General features: G+C 44.5%; 1 protein-coding gene across 7 annotated transcripts in view; it reads right to left on the bottom strand.

Annotated features, from left to right (window-relative positions):
- HNF4G (hepatocyte nuclear factor 4 gamma) overlaps positions 1 to 23684 on the bottom strand; it is a 165495-nt gene that overhangs the window by 46187 nt on the left and 95624 nt on the right. Inside the window, exon 1 of one of the 7 annotated variants that reach the window (XM_073679460.1) lies at positions 6892 to 7183. The exons of 3 other annotated variants lie outside the window; for them this stretch is intronic. In XM_073679460.1, coding sequence (XP_073535561.1) covers positions 6892 to 7006 — 115 coding nt within the window. In that variant the 5' untranslated portion in view covers positions 7007 to 7183. Of the gene's footprint in view, positions 1 to 978; positions 1003 to 6891; positions 7184 to 23684 lie in introns of those variants that run through there. 3 more of the 7 variants (XM_073679459.1, XM_073679458.1, XM_073679466.1) reach the window with 3 other exon arrangements.

The raw sequence follows: 23684 nt of genomic DNA, 5'->3' as shown, positions 1-23684 counted from the left end.
AATTATATTTGACTTTGTAACTTTGCCAAATTTTAGAAATTATAATTTGCTCTTGATATGGAGACTACTGACTTTTGCAATGCAGAGGCCACTTACTTATCCTTAACCCCTTTCTGACTTGAGCTGTAATAACACGTCCCTGTGCCCTGGTACGTATTATTACGTCTCAGCGATCGCGCCTGCACAGAATCAGCTGACACCCGGCACTTTAACCCCTTAAATGTTGCGATCGCTGCGATAGCAGCATTTAGTGAGCGAGCAGAGGGACAAAAGCCACTTTGCTCTTGGATCGGAGACACCGCGGTATCATCATGGGGTCCCAATCGTTGCCATGGTGACTCAATGTCACCATGACGACATCCGGGTCATCAGGCACTAGCAAGATAGTTTGATCACGAGCAGTGCATGATCAAACTATCTCGTGTCTGCAGGGCTGACAGTTTATAAGGTATAGCAGTGATCCTGCATTGCTATACGTTATAACTGTGATCATACTGCAGAAAGTGAAAGTCCCATAGTGGGACTAAGTGACAGAGTAAAAAAAAAGGTTGTAAAACAAAAAAAAAATTATAATAATAAAAAATATACATATATATTGTAGACATATTTGGTATCACTGCATCCAGAATGAGCTGACATATAAAAATGTCCAACTAGTTAACCCCTTTAGTGAACTAGGTAAAAAAAAAAAACTCTAAGCAAAAAACGATGCTTTATCATCATACTGCTGAACAAAAAGTGGAATAAAACACAATCAAAACAATCTAAATAAAACTGGTACCGCTGAAAGTGTCATCTTGTCCTGCAAAAAAACTAGCTGCTATTAAGCTCTATCAGCTGAAAATAAAAAAAGTTATAGCTCTCAGAATAAAGCGATGCAAAAAAAAAAATTTTTTCTAGAAAATAGTTTTTATTGTGTAAAAGCACCAAAAAATAAAAAAAACTATATAAATGTAATATCGCTGTAAATGTACTGACCAGAAGAATAATGCTGCCTTATCAATTTCACCACACACGGAACGGCATTAAAAAAAAAAAAAAAGAGACAGTTCCTGAATCGTTGTTTTTTGTTTATTCTGCCTCCCAAAAATCAGAATAGAAAGCAATCAAAAAATGCCACGCGCACCAAAATGGTACCAATAAAATAATCAACTTGTCCCGCAAAAAAAAAGCCCTTACATGACTCCATCGGCCGAAATATGGACAGATTATAGCTCTCAAAATATGGCGACGCAAAAACTAGTCTTTGCAACAAAAAAAACATTTTTTAGTGTGTGACAGCTGCAAATATAAAAACCCAATATAAATCTTGTATGGCTGCAATTGCACCAACCTGAAGAATAAAGTTGTCTAATCACTTATAACGCATGAGCAACGGTGTAAAAAATAAATAAAACCAATTCTTCACCTGCTGCTGATTTGTTCATTTTGCTTCCCAAAGATCGCAGTAAGACTCGGCTCACATTTATAAAGCACTCTGCTCTGAGCGCTTACATCGGGGTTTCTGTGTAAATCTGTAAAATATGTGATTCAAATACATTTATGCCGTCTGGCCTGTGATTCCACAGTATCCGTCTTTTTATTAGGCATGCATAAAAGTGTCGCCGGCCACAGTTTTGTGAACCTCTGAGAAAAAGGACACAGCTAAACAGAGGACAGACGGAATCCAGAGTAAGGCCAGTTTCACACATTCTGATATTTCCGGTACCTGAAAATCCAGTACCAGAGATATCCGTGTGTCCATGTGCACCTGTGTGGCATACGGGTGGCAACAGTGTGATGCCCGTATGCCTAGGAGCCTGGTAGAAAGACTCGCTCCAGAGCTGCTCTCAGTGAGCGGTGCCCTGTCACTCACTGAGCTCAGCTCAGCTCTGGGGCTCGCTCGCTGGAGCGAGTCGTTCTCCCCAGCTACTGTGCGTGAGCGGTCAGGTGGATTACAGTGGGGGACATCTTCGGACAGGTAAGTATAAGGATTTTTTTATTTTATTCTTATTTTTACACAAGGACACAGCGGGAGCAGAATACTACTCTCATCATTGTCCCTTGCTCATTCTGATCGCAGAGCAAGCGCTAACTGTACACTGATTCCCAGGAGCCGGTACGTGTCACACTGATGACACACGGATGTCATTCATGTGTCATCAGTGTGGTATGTTTTGCGGCCCGTGCAGCACGAAAAAAATGGACACGTCAACGTGTTTTGCCTACAGACACACGGTCCATGGAAACATACTGACATGTGCACAGACCCATTCATTTGAATGGGTCTGCATGTGTATGTGTCTCTGTAGCATCGACGTCTCTGCCCCCTGCCAGGCAGAGACACCGTCCCCCTTACCGCTGCGGTCCTGCTCCAGCATCTTCTGGCCTCCCTGCTGCGGCTGCTGGTACACGCAGCTTCCCTGGCTCTGTGCTTAGGGCGCGCGCTCCCTCCCTCTTAAAGGGGCCGTGCACACCATCCTAAAAAGTCCCCGGCCAATGGCCGGAGGACTTTCTCTATAAAAGGCACCTCCTCCAATATGGAGGTGCCCGTGCAAGGTTGTTGCTCTGTGATACTTACTTTGCTTCAGCCCTCAGGTCCTCTGCTATTCAGTCCTGTCCACCAGTCTGATCTTCAGTCCAGTCCGCCAGTCTGACTACTTCCCAACCCGACAGTTTGCCTGCAGTCCAGTCCGCCAGTCTATTAGCTCTGCCCACCTGCTTACCTGGAAGCACCTGCCTGTTACCTGCCGTGCCCGCCAGCCTGCTTACCTGGAAGCACCTGCCTGTTACCTGCCGTGCCCGCTTGCCTGCCTACCTGGAAGCACCTGCCTGTAACCTGCCGTGCCCGCTTGCCTGCTTACATGGAAGCACCTGCCTGTTACCTGTTGTACCCGCCAGCTTGTCTACCCGGAGCACCTGTCTGGCTATCAGCCGAATCAGCCTGCCTGACTACCTGGACCACCCGTCAGCCTGCCTGCCATGCTCTTTCACTGTACCGGTCAGTTCCTGCCTTCTGACCCGTGGGAGTCATCTGCTCTCATACAAGGTCGGTCCCAGAGTGGCACCTGGTCCCTCTGCTCGGTCCCTCCCTGGTTCACGGAGTCAACTGAGCCGCCGTGCGACCTTGGTCAGGCCAAGTAGATACTTAGTCACGCCCCTCTGGTCCCTCCTTGCACCGCAGCACAGAGGTTCCACCACCTGGATCCTTAACAGTCTCCTATATGTGTGGAAACTGTCCCCACACATGCCGGACACACTTACATGTGAAAGAGGCCGAACTCTGCTGCCTCATTATAGTGAATGGATCCTGCAGGGGTTTCATCTGAATTACGTCACTCAGAGATTTAAATGGAAACCCCAATATCAGTGCTCAACGTAGAGCACAGGTTAAATGGGAACATTTTATATAACATTTTGAATCACAATGAAAGCATCAACTCAATCCACAAAAAAAGCAAGTCCCCACTCAGGTCTGTCATCTGTTAATGGAAATATAGAAGGCTTCCACATTACTAGTAGCACAAAAGCTCTGGAAAAGCAAAATGGTCCTTGCCCCTCAAAAGAAATTCAGCAAATTCTGTGCTCCCAAATACAAATGCCCACAACCCTTTTGAGCTCAACAGTGTTCTTAAACTGCAGTTAGCATCCACATGTTTGACATTTCTGTAGCGGTGAGAGCCTGCCTAATTTGTGGGCGCATGTCTCCAGAATCACGAGCTGGCCATAATGTACTGGTCACTACAATTGCAGTTTGAAATTTTCACTCAGCAGAATTCACTGCTGCTTGTTTCTGGAAAGCACCAATGTAGTTAAAATTCTCACCACACCTGTAGATAAATTCCAAAAGGGGTATAATTTCCAAAATGGGGTCACTTGAGGGGGGATTCTGCTCTTCTAGCACTTAGGAGCTGTGTATATGGAGTCTGCATACTATTCTAGGAAAATCTGAGCTCCAGGAGGCAAAAAGCACTCTGGAGTCTCGCCGTGTGGCTAAGCAGTACTGTACAGCCACATATGGGGTATTTCTGCATTCAGCAAAAATTGTGTGACAAATTTTGGTGTCATTTTTACCCATTTCCCAGTGTGAAAATGTAAAATCTGGGGCTAAAACAAAACTTTGGTGGTAAAAATGTAATTATTCTTTGTTCACCACCCAATGATGTAAAATTCTGTGATGCACATGTGGTGTCAACATGCTTCATGCAGCCCTATATGAATTTATTAAGAGGTGTAGTTTGTAAAATTGGGTCTCTTGGGGGGGATTCTGCTGTTCTGGCACCTTGAACGTGCTCACCACACATCTAGATAAATTCACTGGGGGTTTAGTTTCCAAAAAGGGGACACTTTTTGGGCATTTCCACGGTTTAGGCACATCAGGAGCTCTGCAAACATGACATGAAGCCCGCAGACCATTCCATCAAAGTCTGCATTCCAAAACGTCACTCCTTCTCTTCTGAGCCCTGACATGCACCTAAACAGTAGTTTTCTCCCACATGTGATGTGTCAGCGCACACAACACAACAATTTTTGGGGTCCATTTTCACCTGTTACCCTTGTAAAAATAAAAAAATGGAGCAAAAATATAATTTTTGTGGATAAAAAGTGATTTTCATATTATCACGGCTCTACGTTATAAACGTTTGTGAAACATTTTGAGATTCAAAGTATTCACCACACATCTACATAAGTTCCTTAAGGGGTCTAGTTTCCAAAATGGGGTAATTTGTGGGGAATTTCCACTATTTAAGCACATCAGGAGCTCTCCAAACACGACATGGCGTCCGCTGTCAATTACAGTGAGTTTTGCGTTGAAAAAGTCAAACAGTGTTCCTTCCCTTCCAAGCCCTGAAGTGCACCCAAACAATGGTCTTCCCCCAATACGGGGTATCAGCATACTCAGGAGAAATTGCACAATAATTTTTGGGGTACAATTTCTCCTGTTACCCTTGTTAAAATAAAAAAATAGAGCTAAAAGATCATTTTTCATTTTGTGGAAAAAAAAGTGATTTTTTATTTTCACGGCTCTACATTATGAACTTTTGTGAAACACTTGGGTGTTCAAAGTCCTCACCACACATCTAGATAAGTTCAGTGAGGGGTCTGGTTTCCAAAATGGGGTCATTTGTGGGGGTTTCCATTGTTTAGGCACATCAGGGGCTCTCCAAATGCGACATGACGTCCACTAACTAATCAAGCAAATTTTACATTCAAAAAGTCAAATGGCGCTCCTTCCCTTCCGAGCCCTGCCGTGCACCCAAACAGTAGTTTTCCCCCACATATTGGGTATCAGACTACTCAGGAGAAATTGTACAACAAATGGTATGGTGCAATTTCTCATGTTATCCTTATGAAAATGCAAAATTTGGGGCTGAAAAACATTTTTGAGGGAAAAATGTAAAAATTTTATTTTTATGGCTCAATGTTAAAAGCTTCTGTGAAGCACCTTGGGGTTCAAGGTGCTCACCACACATCTAAATACGTTTACTGAGGGGTCTAGTTTCCAAAATGGTGTCACTTGTGGGGATTTCCACTGTTTAAGCACTTCAGGGGCTCTCCAAACGCTACATGATGTCCGCTAATTATTCCAGCAAATTTTACATTCAAGAAGTCAAATGGCACTCCTTCCCTTCCGAGTTATGTTGTATGCCCAAACAGTGGTTTTCCTCCTCATATGGGGTATGGTGTGCTCTAGAGAAATAGCACAACAAATTTTGGGGTACATTTTTTCCTGCTACCCTTGCAAAATTAAAAAAAGTTGGGTCTGAAGTAAAATTTTTGTGAAAAAAATGTTAAATGTTCATTGTTTTCTTCCCCATTCCAAAAATCCCTGTGAAGCACATGAAGGGTTAATAAACTTCTTGAATGTGGTTTTGAGAACCATGCTGGGTGCAGTTTTTAGAATAGTGTCACTTTTGGGTATTTTCTGTCATAAAGGCCCCTCAAAGTTACTTCAAATGTGATGTGGTCCCTAAAGAAATGGTTTCGTAAATTTTGTTGGAAAAATGAGAAATTGCTGGTCAAATTTTAACCCTTATAACTTTCTAACAAGAAAAAATGTTGGTTCCAAAAATGTGCTGATGTAAAGTAGACATGTGGGAAATTTTATTTATTAACTATTTTGTGTGACATACCTCTCTGATTTAAGGGCATAAAAATTCAAAGATTGAAGCTTGCCAAATTTTCAAACTTTTTGCCAAATTTCTGTAGTATTTTCACAATTTATCTCACATTGGCTCAATGATTAGTTCTGTTGTCCGGCAGCATTCTTGACCCACTGTGTGAAGTTTGAATGTTCATCCTGTGTTTGTAGAGTCACTAAATTTCTTTCTATACTCCAAAAACCTACTGGTGGTAATTAATATCTTATGAAATCGGCCATAGTGTGAACCCATTACGGTCAAGGCTGATACAAGTGATGAGAATCTCTGCAGAATATAAACAATAGGAGTACGAAATGATATTTCTATTATTACTACTGTACATTGTTCACATCTTTTTTCTATTTCAGCATGAATCCAATGCTTTTGATAGTAAGAATAATGTAGTCTGTCGCACTTTCTTGCTATGAAAAAAGCCAGAACCCTGATGGAATCATGATGTCCCTTTATAAATTTGTGGGATCCATCAGGATTCCTAAGGATCTGTTTGAAAACTGATATGGTTATTTCCTATGTTGCTATCACACTTGCGCTCTTTGTCATAACTTTGTATAATATATAAAATAGAATTAAATACAATTTAAAATTGCTATGTAATTTGAAATCATTTTCATACTGAGCAGCCAAGTCATTGCATGTTTAAATATAACAAGTAAAATTCTTCAGTCAACCCAATAAAAACTATAAAACATCATAAATCAGTAAATATTTAAAAATTCTATAGTACGCTGTGTGAGCAAAGTCATCTTACCACCTCCACTGTAAAGTAGTTGCATATTTTCAAATTCCAGAGATGTATAGGTTGGATCAAGTACATCACTATAGTTGGCCATTTCCATGTCCATTACTGAATTAGTCATCTTCATTGTGACTTATGAAGCTAGAAGTCCATCAGACTTCAAGTAACAAGATCTATCCCCTATTCCTCATAAGTAGCAATAGACAAATCTTTGAAATTAAATCTCAGCTGAAGGAGGAGCTGGAGAAATGCGTCTGCGTGCTACTTTATACCTTTACCTCCTTTTTTTATGGTGGCTTGAGGTAATACTTATGATAGTCTTGGAATGCTCACTGGAATATTCTTATCAGAACTATTTGTCATGTTTTTCTTTTTTTTTCAGTGTAGTCAATCTTAAAGGATACCTTGTAAGGGACATATCTAGTCTAAGAAACTTATCTAAGCTTATCTTGAATTTATACTTCACATTGTAAAGAACATGCGTACACAAAAGCTGGAGGATCATTTATCTCAACTATTGTGTGAAACACAATTATGAAAAGTGTCAAATAATCTTCAAAATATATATTTTTTACCAATGAATCCTTATGAACATTCTATAGTGAAAGGCTGGATTTTTGTATGATCACAATACACTAAATTGGTCAAAAAGTCATAATTAGAGATGAGCGGTGTTCGACTAGAACTGTTCGCCAATCTCAAATTCGAGCTGTTTTGGGCGGTGTTCGAGTCGTTCGACGAACGCAAACGATTTGGAAAAAATTCGGCTGTTCGAGGTTATGTTCGATAACTGTTCGTGCACCAAAAGCGTGTCCTGCATGTCTGGCGCTATTTAGAGCAACAATCATGCAGGGATTGTCTGCCACTCACTGTAATGCCACAGTCATGGTGGTTGTGGCATTACAGTGGTTGCCCAAATCGATGGGAACAGTGCTCACAGTGAAACATGAAAAGCCGGCAATTCAGCAGAATTTTCCCACGCTGTCAGTGACGTGTATGAGGTGAGCCGAGTTCATTGGACATGAGCTCACCTCATGCACGCCACTGACAGAGTGGGAAAATTCTCCTGCACTCACCGCATGCGCAGGAGAATTTTCCCACACTGTCAGTGACGTGCATGAGGTGAGCTGAGTTCATTGGACATGAACTCGGCTCATCTGGATGCCGTCACAGCCAGACACTGAGAAGCGCAAGCATGCCTGCGCTTCTCAGTGTCTGCCGCATGGCATGCTGGATGGCAGCGTTCTGCTGCAGTCCAGCCCGTCATGTGAATGTAGCAGAGCTGAAGCTGTCGTGGGAACCATGGAAAGGTAAGGATGATGTTGCTTTATTATTTTACTTTTATTGCAGGAGATCGTTGGCTTCAGCTGGAATGGGCGTGATGGTAAGTATGGTTTAATTTAGAACAATAAAGAATTGTGTCTTTATTTCAATTAAAGGACTTTATTCTGGGTGTTTGTGTTTTTTTGTAACTTTTACTATGGGGTTAGTAATGGGGGTGTCTTATAGACGCCTCTCCATTACTAACCTGGGCTTGATGTCAGCTGGCATTATAAGCTGACATCAACCCCAACCCTATTACCCCACGGCCACCGCTACAGGGCAGTGGGAAGAGCGAGGCTAAGTGCCCGAATTGGTGCATCCTATGGATGCGCCATTTCTGGGGCGGCTGACGGCTGGTGTTTCTAGCCTGGGAGGGGGCCAATATTCATGGCACCCTTCCTGGGATATTAATATCAGCCCCCAGCTGTCTGCCTAGCCTTTGCTAGCTATTAAAATAGGGGGGACCCTACGTCATTTTTTTTGGGGTCCCCCATTTTAATAGCTAGTAAAGGCTAGGTATTCAGCTGGGGGCTGATATTAGTAGCCTGGGAAGCTCCGTGGGTATTACCCCCTTCCCAGGCTTCAAACATCTGCCCCAGCCGTCTGCTTAACCTCCGCTAGAGACTAAAATTACGGAGAATCCTACGCCAATTTTTTTTTTAATAAATCCTTTATTTTAACACTAAATGACAAGTGCAGTAATCAACACTATCACTGTACTTATTATATATGTGACTGACATGTTTCTATCTATCTAATCTATGTGTGATGCTCTTTTCTTTCTGTTATAAATTGTCGGGTACCAATGCAGAACTGCCGGCCAGCTTTTTAAATGAGACGATGCATGAAAACACTAATATTTTTTTTAATAAATCCTTTAACACTAAATGACAAGTACAGTAACCAACACTGTCACTGTATTTATTATATATGTGACTGACATGTTTCTATCTATCTAATCTATGTGTGATGCTCTATTCCTTCTTGTCTAAATTGTCGGGTACCGGTGTATGCCGCTGCTGAATTGCCGGCCGGCTTTTTTAAAGAGAGTGTCTTCTGTGCAGTTTGTCTGCTTTTGGACACCTTTGAAAGTGTTTTCTATGTGTTTCTATGTGTTTTTGTTTGCCTGCCATTGGTTTTAACAGTGTTCGACGGTGTTCTAAGGTGTTCGACGAACAGTTCCTCGAACATCCCGGTGTTCGACGAACCGAACCCGAACACTACGGGGGTGGCTCAACACTAGTCATAATGTTTGTAATTGTATTTACTTTTACACATGTAACAGTTAATAGAAGAACTGGCACTGAAACACGTTGGGAAACAAAGAGCCATTTTGGAATACAAAAGAGTTCTCATTTACCGCAGCCTATTCAACATGATATTGTAATTTTGAAGCAACAACCGATAATACTAGTTGCTAATTACCTTTAAAGCACCATATCAAAATACCAGATCAATATATGCAAGATGAGAAATCTGAACAATACGGTATGCCTCAGTGTTCATTAAAATGTTTGGAAAAAAAGTAGATTGCAAAGAATTTTTGTAAAGCCCATCCAGTTACTAAAGGTGGTAGTGACATTTTAACTTTCAAAAATAGTGATGAGCGAGCACTAAAATGCTCGGGTACTCATTGCTCGGGTCGAGCAAATTGGAATACTCGGGTGCTCGATCAGAGCAACGAGCCCAATGTAAGTCTATGGGAAACTCGAGCATTTTTCAGGTGGCTCCTCCCGGCGGTCTGCAGAGGGCCTAAAAATTGCCCAAATCGATGGAAACAGTGCTCAAATGACATGGGAACAGCATGGGGAAGACCCCTAGAAGCATCTCTGATTCCCAGAACACTGCTGTCAACAACGTTGTCAGAGGTATTACGCCACTTTTACGGACTCACAATAAAACATACAAAAACGAAACCAAAATGGATTTTCCTGGGAAATATGTTAAGAAACATCCTTTCGAGGGAAATGACTTGTATATAAGGCAAAATAAATAACCAAAAACAAACATACTACTCCACACCTTGAGATATGTTCACACGTAGCGTTTTTGATGCATTTTTGCTCTTTTGCATTGCTTTCAACCAAGACCAATTCATTCACCAGGAAATGTAATTTTAACATTTTACAACCTTATCTGGCCATGTGGTGTGTGACACATCTTCAGACACATGCATATAGTGCTGAAAATACATGGGAATAGCATGAGTAAGACCTCTGGAAGCATTTCTGACTCCCAGGTCACTGCCTAAAAGTGTGCCCATCATAATTGATCCTGGGCGCATGCGAAGATGCCTCATGCCATGCACCTGTCGTTGCAAACTTGCAACAATCACCGTCCACGTCCTTGTCCCACTGCAGCGTTCAGTTGCCCCTACCCCATTCCTTGGAATGCAAGTGCAAGTATGCAGGCAGTCACCCACCCACAGGCTGCAATACTATACTGCCAAATTTTTGACAGCTGCTTGCACTTGAAATGTGGCCTTTTAGGCTCGTGGAGGCGGAACTTTTCCTAACCTCATGCTGGTGGCGGCCGGGTGTCCATAATCGGTCCTCAGCCGCCACTATATTTCCCGGTATTGCCTCCGCCTTCCATAAACACGGGTCCCACAACATTACCTGTGCCCTCCCGAGTGTACTTATTTATTTAATTTCTTGAATACAGAGTTGGACAATGGCCTGATCTTTAATGCGTTTTGAGAAATAACATGCATAAGCATGACCGATCCACATTAAAAAAGCAGCCATAGAGTTTCCGGGAACCTTTCCCCACACTTTTCTTAGCCAGTGCTGCTTTTTGGCAGGGTTGGACGGGCCCACCAGAGAACCGGAGACTCCTCCAGCGGGCCCTGGCTTCTCCTTCAGGAGAGTTCATAGTGCTGAGGTGAGGCCATGATGATGATAGAGGCCACCATCTGCTTAGTTTTCTGTTACTTGGAATGCAAGTGCAAGTATGCAGCCAGCCAGCCTCCCACCCACAGGCCGCAACGCTAAACTGCCAGATTTCTGGGCAGCTCTTTGCACTTAAAATATGGCCTTTTAAGCTCGTGGAGGCGGAAGCTTTTCACAACCTCATGGCGGTGGCAACCAGGTATCCATACTCGGTCCCCAGCCGACATTATTTTTCCTGGTATCGTTTCCGACTTCCACAAGCATGGGTCCCACAACATTACCCCTGCCCTCCCCAGTGCACTAACTAGGAAGGACCACCTAACCACAAACACGTGGACAGGTAAATGTGGCCAGGGACAGTACGGAGCCAGTCCACAACTTTTTTTGTTGAAAGTTGTATTTAGCTCGGTGAAAGGACTGGCATAGAGGGAAACCGTATCTACCCTGCGTGTCATTTCTCCCAGGAAGTCCTGTAATTGAGCTTGTTGCAGAAGCAATGGCAGCCCATCCAACATCAACTCGCACTTGTCGGTGGTGCTTTGACACACACACATCTTTCTTTGTGCATTTAATTTATTGAATAGAGAGTTGGACAATGGCCTGATCTGTACTGCGTTTTGAGAAATAACATGCATAAGCATGGCCGATCCACATTAAAAAAGCAGTCATAGAGTGTCCGGTAACCTTCCCCCACACTTTTCTTAGCCAGGGCTGCTTTTCGGCAGGGTTGGACGGGCCCACCAGAGAACCGGAAATTCCTCCGGCGGGCCCTGGCTTCTCCTTCAGGAGAGGCAGAAGCTTTTCACAACCTCATGCCGGCGGCGGCCGTGTGTCCATACTCGGTCCCCAGCCACCACTTTATTTCCAGGTATCGCCTCCACCTTCCACAAGCACGGGTCCTACAACATTACCCGTGCCCTCCCCAGTGCACTTACTGGGAAGGACCGCCTAACCACAAACACATGGACAGGTGAATGTGGCCAGGGACGGGATGGAGCCAGTCCACAATTTTTTTTGCTGAGAGTTGTATTTTGCTCGGTGAAACGACTGGCATAGAGGGAAACTGTATCTACCCCGCGTGTCATTTCTCCCAGGAAGTCCTCTACAGCTGCTTGCACTTGAAATGTAGCCTGAACATTACTGCTGGTACTTTTCTGTGGGAATTTGCTTGCCTCCTACCAGCCTGGACTATTTGCAGCAAACTAGGGTACGACACCATGTTATTAGTATTGCCCCCAGTACCAGAAGCGAAGCCATCCCCTATTTCCTTCTCAGGAATTTTATTTGGTAGACTGAGTGGCTGCCCAAATACATTTTCTCACAAAGGAGCTGAAGATAGAGTGGCAGTAGGTGCAAGTTTCTCCAGCCTGTTAGATATTAGAGGGTGAGCGGCAGCACATTGGATCAGTGCTTAGCACCGAAGCCTTGTAGCGCTGGTATCCTGGGTTCAAATCCCAGCAAGGACAACATCTTCAAGAACTTTGCATGTTATCCCCGTGTTTGCGTGTGTTTCCTCCTCAGTAAAAAAGCAGCCATAGAGTGTCCAGGAACCTTCCTGCACACTTTTCTTAGCCAGGACTGCTTCTCGGCAGGGTTGGACGGTCCCACCAGAGAATCCTCTGGTGTGCCTTGGCTTCTACCTCTGGAGATTTCATGATAGCGCTAACTTTGCAGCTGCTATGGGGCTCTTGATTGGGTGAGAAAGGTTAGCCCTCAGAATCAAATCCTCTGGTGGGCACAATGTTTTTCAATCTGAAACAGCTTCTCAGTGGGAGTTGTATTTCACCACAGCCATATTCTTTAGCTTGGTGAAAGGACTGGCATAGAGGGAAACCATATCTACCCCGGCTGTTATGTCTCCATCACCAGGTTCCGTCCATTGTCACTCACGACCATGCCTGGCTGAATGTTCAGCGGTGAGAGCCACAGATCAGGCTGCTGTGCTACAGCTTTCAACAACTTTGCAGCGCTTGGCGGTTTGTCAATTATGCATTAAGCATGTTATCTTCAGCACAGCCTGTTGCCGCTTGGCCAAGGCAGTGCTGCAGTGCTGTCAGCTTGTGACTGATGTGGTCATTTCGGAGATGGAGGAGGAGGTGCATGAGCTGAACAATGTGATTACATTGAGGTTAAATTGGTGACACTGTTTTTTAAACTAAAGAAAGATTCTATTGTTTAGTTTTATTTACGTTATTTTTTAAGGCAAATGCATTCACCGGGAAATATCATTTTAACATTTTACAACCTTATCTGGCAATGTGGTGTGTGACACATCATCAGACACATCCTGTTTTATTTATGATGGAGGGACTCTGAAAGTCATAAAGCCTATTTTTACAGGGACATCAGACGGCCTCCTTTGATGGTAATGCCCATGCACTAAGTGTATGGGCTGACAAACATTTACCCCTGGGGGGTATACATGAACATACTGCATAAAAACTTTTTTTACGGGCATCATAAACACCCTTTAAAAAAAAAATGTGGGTGTTGCATCATGGACCACGGTCACCCTGGTGATATGGTGGTGGAGGATGAGGAGAAGGAGGAGGACAAGAGCAAATAGCGAAAATCAGGAAGCGTATACCCATGTGTGGGTGTGAAAAGGTGCATGGGAATACACCTCCCAAGAAAAGACACTGGATTTGATTTTATGTTACGCTGCTATCATTCAGTGGTGTTGAGAAGTCTGGCCCAATCCAGCCCTTGCTCATTTTTATAAGAGTCAGCCTGTCAGCATTTTCACTTGACAGGTGGATGCGCTTATCAGTTATAATTCCACCAGCGGCACTAAAAACCCGCTCTGATAAAACGCTGGCGACAGGGCAGGCCAGGACCTCCGATGCATAGAGAGCCAGTTCATTCCACGTATCCAGCTTGGATACCCAATAATTATAAGGCACAGAGGAATCACGGAGGACGTTGGTACGGTCGGCAAAGTACTCCCTCAGCATCTTCCCAAACTTTGCACTCCTTGTGAGAGTACCCGTGCCTCGGGGCCTGTGCGAATCTATGGTCTGAGAAAACTCTCCCAGAACTTTGACAGTGTTCCCCTGCCTCTGCTGGATTGAAGATGTGTCTCTCTCGCCTGTACTTCTTGGTTGTCCAACGAAGTGCCCTCTGCCGCAAGCGTTTTCAGATGGGAGTTTTTTTAATAGTTCCGCAACAAGGGCCTTCTGGTATTGCCCCATTTTTGTACACCTGTCCGCCTCAGGAATAAGAGATATTAAGTTCTCCTTGTAGTGTGGGTCTAGAAGTGTCATCAACCAGTAATAACTGTCACCCAAAATTTTGAGAATGCGAGGGTCATGGCCTGGGAAAGGCTGCGTAACATAAACTCAGCCATGCGTGCCAGACTACTAACAGGCAAGACGTCCGTGTCCTCACCAAGAGGATGACTGATCATGCTCTCCTCCTTCTCTTCTTCCTCTCTGTCCTCTGGTCATCCACGCTGGCCATCCACGCTGAACAGACGGTATGACAGCTGTGCAGATAGTACCGTAAATAGTGCATGAAACTAGCTCCTGTCTTTCCTCCTCCTCCTCCTCTTCCTCATTGTCACCCAATCCATGTTGGGATGAGATGAGGCTTGGCTGTGTGTAATCACCCTGTATGGTTCCTTGCTCCATCTCATCGTGCTTCACCTGTAATGCATCCTCTTTGATTGTGAGCAGAGAGCATTTCAGAAGACAGAGAAGCGGGGATGGTGACACTAATTATGGCGTCATCGCCGCTCACCATCTTGGTGGAGTCTTCAAAGTTTTGGAGGGTGGTACATATGTCTGACATCCATGTCCACTCCTGAGGTCTTATGTGTGAAGTCTGAACTGAATACCGACTGCCTTGTTGATGCTGGTACTCAACAACTGCCCTGTTCTGCTCAAAAATCCTTCCCAACATCTGCAGTGTAGAGTTTCAACGCGTGGGGACATCACACACCAGTCTGTTAGCCGGAAGATGCAAACGCTGCTGAAACACGGCAAGGGCGGCGTAAGCTGTAGCTGACTTCCTAAAATGGGCACACAATCGGCGTACTTGAACAAGCAGATCCAGCAGCTCCAGGTAGGATTTGAGAAACTGTTGAACCACGAGGTTAAGCACATGGGCCAGGCATGGTATGTGTGTGAGCTCGCCTCGCCTCAGAGCCGCCACCAGGTTCCGGCCATTGTCACACACGACCATGCCTGGCTGTAGGTTCAGCAATGTGAGCCACATATCTGCCTGCTCTTTCAGAGCTGTCCACAACTCTTCAGCATTGTGCGATTTTTCACCTAAGCAAATTAGCTTCAGGACAGCCTGTTGCCGCTTGGCCGAGACAGTGCTGCAGTGCTTCTAGCTTGTGACTGATGTGGTAATTTCGGAGATGGAGGCTGAAGAGGAGAAGGAGGCTGAGGAATATGAGGTGCAGGAGCTGTAGACCATGGGGGCAACCCTGATAGACCTAGGGCCCGCAATCCTTGGCGTCGGGTGGATGTGTTCCATCCCACGGTCCAACTGGGTCCCGGCTTCCACTATGTTAACCCAGTGTGCCGTCACCGAGATGTACCGTCCCTGCCCACAAGCACTTGTCCACGTGTCCGTGGTTAGGTGGTCTTTACCGGTAACTGTGTTGTTGAGAGCACAGCTAATGTTTTGGGACTCGTGCTTGTGTAATGCGGGGACGGCACACCAGGAGAATAGTGGTGGCTAGGGACCGAGTACTGTGGGACGGCCGCTGCCATCACGTTGCGGAATGCTTCTGTCTCCACGAACCTAAAAGGCAACATTTCGAGCGCAAGCAGTCATGAAATGTGAGAATTTAGTAGTGTGGCCTGTGGGGCGTTGGCTGCATATTTGCGATTGCATTCCAAGGACTGGGGTATGGACAACAGAACATTGTGCTGGGACAAGGATATGGACGTGCTTCCTGATGCTGCTACTCGAGAGTGTGCAAAGACAGGTGCAGGGCAGGAGGCATCTTCGCATGCATTATGGACAGGAGATTGGCTTGCATGCACAACAGCGGAAGAAGCAATGGTGCCACCCGCAGACACTGTTACTGGACCCTGGGATTTGGCCCACAAAGTCGGGTGCTTTGCTGCCATGTGCCTAATCATGCTGCTGGTGGTCAGGCTGGTCGTTTTGCCACCTCTGCTTATGCTGGCCTGGCAGGTGGTGCAAATGGCCTCTTTGGGGTTATCGGCAAAGTCTTTAAAAAACAACCAGACGCGGGAAGACCTAACAGTTGTACTGGCAACTTCCTTCGTGTTGGTGTTACGGGGAACAGTTGCCTGCCTTCTGTCTGCGGCCACCACACTGCTTCTTCCTGCCTGATGGGGTGCTGTGCCTCCCTACTCCTGTGTGCTGCTGTCCTCGCTCTGCATGTCCTCCTGCCAGGTTGGGTCAGTTACTATATCATCCACGGCCTCGTCTTTCACTTCCTCCTGACTTTCTGGCAATTGTGTCTCATCATTGTCCACGTCTTTTAACACTTTCCCACCGTCACCTTCGTGTGAATGTGGCTGCTCAGAAATTTGGGTATCGCTACACGCGATCTCCTCTTGCCCCGCTTCAAGTGGACTGGGCGAGAGGCCTGAATCTATAAATGGAAAAGTGAACAGCTCTTCAGAGTGTCCAAGTGTGGGATCAGTTGTCTCTGGGTACTCGGCATGGTGGGAGGAAGGAGGATCAGGGTGAGGAATATGCAGTCCAGATTCACGGCTACTGAGACTTGACCGTGTGGAAGACAGTGTGGTGGTGGTGGTGGCTAAGTGACTGGAAGCATTATCCGCTATCCAACCAACAACCTTTTAACACTGCTCTGGGTTCGATAGTGGTGTGCTACGGTCCCTTAGAAATTTGGACAGGAAGGTCAGGCGAGAAGATGTGGGTGTTTGTTGTGGCACAATTTTGGCTTGCCCACGGCCTTGTCCTCGGCCTCTGCATGCACCATTACCATCACGTCCAGTTCCCCGTCCCTTGCCACGTGCTTTGCCCATTTTTAAATGGAGGACAGTATCTTCCACGCTCTCTACAAATGACTGAGTTTGGAGCGAACTTATATGTGATCCGAGTGATGGATACAACAGAGTTTTAAATACCTGGCCTGTAGGTAAGTAGCTTGAACAGCAAACTGTGGTGAATTGCTTCACTGACACAGTAAATTAAATTTTTAATGGAGGCCAGAAATGACAGTATTTTCTGACAACGTATTTGTGATCCGTTTGACGGAGAAAACAGAGTTTTAAATAGCTGTATTTCTAGCGCTCTAATATGGAAAGAACCTGGCTGTATTCTGTAGTGCCAACAAGCAAATGGCGCAGAAGAAACGGTGTTCTCTGGATTGCTTTTTAAGCAAATAATGAGGATTAAGATCCAAAGAAAAGTATTCTTGGCCCCTGAGACCTGGGCCTTTGTATAGAAATATCTAACAGCAGCAGAAGGCAGAATTGGAATGGAGCCTCTTGTGCTATGTGTACTGCAGTCTGCTATATACAGTACACTGCCTGCCTATACACCCTGCCTGCCTGATATCTCTGCAGATGGATTAGTCCTTTGAATGACTTTTTGTTAAGATGAATATGTGTAATATACAGTTTTTCTCCCTACACTACCTAATACACAATCAAATCTCTCCCTAACGCAGCAGCAGCTCTCCCTACCCTGTCTGATCCGGAGTGACTGTGACGAGCATGGCGGTGTCAGGTATGATATAGACCTGATGACGATGTACGGCCAGCCAATCACTGTAATGCCCACAACCAACATGGCTACAGCATTACAGTGCATGGCAAGCAATCCCTGCTTGTTGATTGGCTCTCTAAAGAGCGCCAAACATGCAGGGAGGGGACCCGAGTCCCTTCCCGAGCAACCCGGAAATACTCGGCGAGCACCGAGCATCTTGAGCAGTGAGATGCTCGGGCAAGCACCGAGTAGTAGCGAGCATGCTCGCTCATCACTATTCAAAAATGATGCGTTCCTCTCTTTGAATCACAAATGAAATAGTTGTATTTATTTAATAGTGACCAGACCCAACTCCCTGTACTGGTAAAGTGAACATCCTCAATTGGTTTATAAAGTTAACAATTTATCTCTGTGTTTACATAGGGGATTTTCTGCTTTGAAGCAGGAAAAAAATGAATTAAAAAGGAGTCCGTCACCTCAAAAACACTATGTAAACATGTGGCGCCCCTGATGGTTCGGTCGCCACAGGGGTACTGCATCTCTTTAATGAGGTGTGGCATCTCCCCTTCGAGGTAAGGATGGTGCAGCTGTCAGGACCCCACCTCTGCATCCAACACTACACCTCTCCCACCTCAGGGGGGCTTTTAAAGCACCATAGTGCTGCCCCAGCCAGGATAAGTGGAGATGGGGGAACCAAAGTAAGGGGAAACCTAGTAGTGGGTGAGGGTGGAGGATGCACATTTAGGTTACACCACAAAATTCATACTTAATATACAGCCATCTTGGGCTCATGGTCTTTGATTGTGATCTTAATCACTGAACGTGGCTTTCTGTGTGAACCTGCAGTTGGGGACACGGTCCTCGTACTCTGGCCTTGAGTCGAGGAGCGGGCAAGAGTTAACGGCTGTCTCTACCCGGTCAAGGTCCTTACCCAAGAAGGCCTGGAGGGGAGCGGAGGAGTAAAGCTCCGCAGGCAAAAGGATCCCAGGGGGATGCAGACGGAGCAGTATACGCCACCTGTCCTCACTATTTTGGCCTAGTCATAGGGATTCCTGCTGCAAAAGGGGTACCGGCCTCCGATATCTGTCACTTCAAGTCTTAGTCGGAGAAGCCTGGAGGCTCAGTGGATCCCACCGGGTAACGGACGGAGCAGAGTCGCCACCCGTACCCTTGTTCTGTGCATAGTCCAGAGGGAGGCCGGGCCTTAGTACACGTACTCCACACGAACAGGAGAGGACCTAGTGGGAAAGACTAGGAACACTCTGGTGCGGAGGTTCTGACCAAAGCAGCTGAACTGCCCATTGGTTGTCGGACCCCCGGTCCTGGTGGCCGCAGCGCGCCATGAGGAGCAGGGAGAAGCCTTGCAGATGTGCATTCTACCATGAGTAAAGCTTGGAAGACTACCCCTAAGGCCTCTGGTTTCTTATTGCAATGCACGACACCGCAACACATCTCCCACTACAACTCCCATCCTCCTGTTCTCTCTGCCCTGAGGCCCTGCTCTGCCTGTGGGGAGTAATGCCATCTTCTGTTGCCACTACATCCCGCCTCAGAAGACTGAATGCAACGCTGGTGGAGGATCACCAGAAACCACAGATGGCGTAGTCAATACAACCACTCGATTAACACCAAACTCCGAAAGCCCAGTAAATCTTTTAATTGTGATGGCCCTGGGCACGGAACGGGTCCAGGCCTTGACTGCAACCCCCAACATCTGACCCGGCTCCGAGTACCCCCATCTCCCAGGGTGGGCTGTGAGCGTCACAAACAAACCACATGGTCAAATTGTGGGACTTACCGCTGATGGAATTCATAGCTTTGATTTAATAAATATTGCCTTTGTTGTGCATAAAAAGCAGTTAGATTGATTTGAAAATAAGCGCACCCTTGGAGGGGCCTCAAGCATGCCAAGGTGGGTAAACAGTGAGCATCTGTATATCTACTGTATGTGGCGCTCATAATCGATACTAAATAAATTGAGATGATTTGAAAACTCTGTTTTCATGTTTTCATCATTTGCATACAGTACAGACCAAAAGTTTGGACACACCTTCTCATTTAAAGATTTTTATGTATTTTCATGACTATGAAAATTGTACATTCACACTGAAGGCATCAAAACTATGAATTAACACATGTGGAATTATATACTTAACAAAAAAGTGTGAAACAACTGAAAATATGTCTTATATTCTAGGTTCTTCAAAGTAGCCACCTTTTGCTTTGATGGCTACTATGCACACTCTTGGCATAGTAAGGATGACAAGCTGGATGGTAGCGCTCTGCTGCGATCCAGCGCTTCAGAGACACTGCAGGTAGCGCTTCAGAGACACTGCAGAGAGCAAGCATGTCTCTGAAGGATGACAAGCTGGATGGTAGTGCTCTGCTGCGATCCAGCCTGTTATCTCAATGCCATACCAGCGTGGGAGAATTCTCCTCCTCAAGCGGTGAGCGCAGGAGAATTCTCCCACGCTGTCAGTGATGTGCATTAGGTGAGATGAGTTCTTTGGACATGAACTCGGCTCATCTGGATGCCGTCACAGCCAGACACTGAGGAGCTTCACTGAGGAGCTTCTCAGTGTCTGCGGCATGGCAAGCTGGATGGCAGCGTTCTGCTGCCATCCAGCCTGTCATATCAATGTAGCAGAACTGAAGCTGTCCTGGGAAGCATGGAAAGGTAAGGATGAGGTTGGCTTATTATTTTATATTTATCTATAGGACATACAGTACAGACCAAAAGTTTGGACACACCTTCTCATTTAAAGATTTCTCTGTATTTTCTTGACTATGAATATTGTACATTCACACTGAAGGCATCAAAACTATGAATTAACACATGTGGAATTATATCCTTAACAAAAAAGTGTGAAACAACTGAAAATATGTCTTATATTCTAGGTTCTTCAAAGTAGCCACCTTTTGCTTTGATCACTGCTTTGCACACTCTTGGCATTCTCTTGATGAGCTTCAAGAGGTAGTCACCGGATATGGTTTTCACTTCCCAGGTGTGCCCTGTCAGGCTTAATGAGTGGGATTTCTTGCCATATAAATGAGGTTGGGACCATCAGTTGTGTTGTGCAGAAGTCAGGTGGATACACAGCTGATAGTCCTACTGAACAGACTGTTAAAATTTGTATTATGGCAAGAAAAAAGCAGCTAAGTAAAGAAAAACGAGTGGCCATCATTACTTTAAGAAATGAAGGTCAGTCAGTGCGAAAAATTGGGCAAACTTTGAAGGTGTCTCCAAGTGCAGTTGCAAAAACCATCAAGCGCTTAAAAGAAACTGGCTCACATGAGGACCGCCCCAGGAAAGGAAGACCAAGAGTCACCTCTGCTTCTGAGGATGAGTTTATCCGAATTACCAGCGTCAGAAATCGCAAGTTATCAGCAGCTCAGATTAGAGACCAGGTCAATGCCACACAGATTTCTAGCAGCAGACATATCTCTTCAACAACTGTTAAGAGGAGACTTTGTGCAGCAGGCCTTCATGGTAAAATAGCTGCTAGGAAACCACTGCTAAGGACAGGCAACAAGCAGAAGAGACTTGTTTGGGTTAAAGAACACAAGGAATGGACATTAGACCAGTGGAAATCTGTGCTTTGGTCTGATGAGTCCAAATTTGAGATGTTTGGTTCCAACCACCGTGTCTTTGTGCGACGCAGAACATATTACCTAGTAATTAAAATTTTCCTGGTGACGTATAGAAGAAGAGGGCTAAGTATAGCTCATTTTAAGCACTAGAGTAGAATAGAGAAGTTCTTCTTTCTCTGCAGCATGTCTATTATATACTGTACATATTTAAAGCATTACAGCACATACCTGTACATTATGGATACTCCCTACAGAGAAAAATATACACAATACTGCGGCATGTACAGTACATCAACATTCAGTTATGGTGTATATAGACACACAACTCTGCTATATACACACACTGATCTGTTACATACACCCAGCTCTGATTTAAATACATGCATACAGCACTGTTAGATATATACAGACAAACAGATCTGCTACACACAAACAACTCTGCTACACATAGGAAGCTGTGCAACCTGTACACACCACAGATCTGCAACATACACAGAGGTTTGCTACAGTAACACACACAGACCTGCAATATTAACAGACACAGCTCTGCTACATCAATACACACACCTCTTCTGCACATTGTGTATACATTACAACATTTTGACTTATCACAAGGTCTGTTAGCTAGTCACTACTTCTATCAATCATATAAATTTAGTGATGTGCAAGTCCTTGTAGTCTTCACTCATACCCTACATCGATTAGACTGATCAACATCAGACTGGAGGAGAAAGAACAGACACTGTGTAGCAAGATATTTTTATGCTTAAAAGTTGAAAAATATGGTGCTTTTTAAAGTACAACACCTTTAAAATGCTTAAAGGGGTTATTTGCACTAACCACTTTTGTAATTTGTTTTGCTTTAAGACATCCTACTAGCCTCCGTATCCTGCTACTCCCTATATATGTTTTTTTTTAACTTTACTTCCTGCGATGTTTCATTTGAGGGACATCTTAAATGAGAGATCATTGGAAGATAGCCCTTGTATTCACTTCCCAGCAGTTTATATCACCCCCCTTTGGTCACTTACCACAGGCTCTTTTACTGTTGTCCCCTGATGATGTCTGGAATCAACCATGGTGATAGAAGCAGGGAGAAATAATCTTACCTTCTTTCACCACTGCCACCCTTTTTTAGCCCCCGTCGCCTCTTTCACTGAATTGAGATGTCATGAGTGAGAGTAGCACCAGCCAAAGCTTCTGTCCTCATTCATTGAAATGAATTGTCATCACGGAACTGTACTCCTGTCACTCATCCTACTTATATCAATGTCCTCTAATGATTATTCATTTCATGGCAGTGACAGAAGCTGTGGAGAAGCTTTGCAGTCACTTACCCTGCTTCTACCACCACTCCCTGATGACAATTTGTTTCAGGGCAGTGACAGAGGCTGTGGGTCGGTGCTACAGTTGCTTACCCTGTTTCTATCACTGTACCATGATGACATCTTCTTGTAGTAAAAGACCCAGCGGATACAAAAGAAGTGTGGCGGCAGTGAAAGAACCTGAGGTCGCGTCTCCCTACCTCCAACACTGCGATTGATTCTGGACGTTTTTAGGGAACGGTGATGAAATAATTTCTGGTAAGTTACTACAGGCCACATGATGATGTCCTGTTTCAGGGGATGATATAAGCTGTGGGAAAGTGACTGCATGGCCATCATCCTTCATCATCCCATTTGAAGGGAGTCACAGGAATAAAAGAAACTAAAAAAAAACCCAGATATATAGTGATTATATGTATACACAGAATAGTAGGATATGTTAAAATAAAGCAAATTACAAAAGTAGTTACTGTTTAAAAATTAATATTCATCCAGGACAAGTTAAGTTTTGGGAAACCCCTTTAAAACCATATAGAGTGAGCCCATACAGAGTGAGCCATAATTATAATTCAGTAATAGCTGCTTTAATTGTATTTTTTTCAGATCTTTATTAGTAATATAAACCTAAGTTTGTAGTAATGCAAATAGTTTATACAGTAAAGATAGTTCTTTGCTCAAACATGCCTACTCACTTATGCTTAATAATATGAACACTTATCAGTCTTTACAGATTACACGTGGGTGTTGTCTATCTTATCTATAGGACTATTAAACTTGTACTACTTTTTATTAGATCTAATCATGTTCAAAAATCAAGCAAAAAAACAAGCCAATGGCACACTAATAAAATCAAGGTTACTTCTATGAAACAATCATTACAGAATTTAATCTTTCCTTCCATGTCAAAAAAATTCTAAATAGTTTTAAATTAGAGACTCCAGGAAAAAAACTGAATTTCCTATTGTAATTCCTTAGCAGCTCATAATTCAGGATACAGTATGTTCCCGTATAG

Source organism: Phyllobates terribilis, unplaced genomic scaffold (genome assembly GCF_046119375.1).
Source record: "Phyllobates terribilis strain yellow unplaced genomic scaffold, ASM4611937v1 Scaffold_4__5_contigs__length_816908805, whole genome shotgun sequence".
Lineage (NCBI taxonomy): Eukaryota > Metazoa > Chordata > Amphibia > Anura > Dendrobatidae > Phyllobates > Phyllobates terribilis.
The sequence above is the reverse complement of the archived record's forward strand: the minus strand, read 5'-3'. Positions and strand labels throughout refer to the sequence as shown.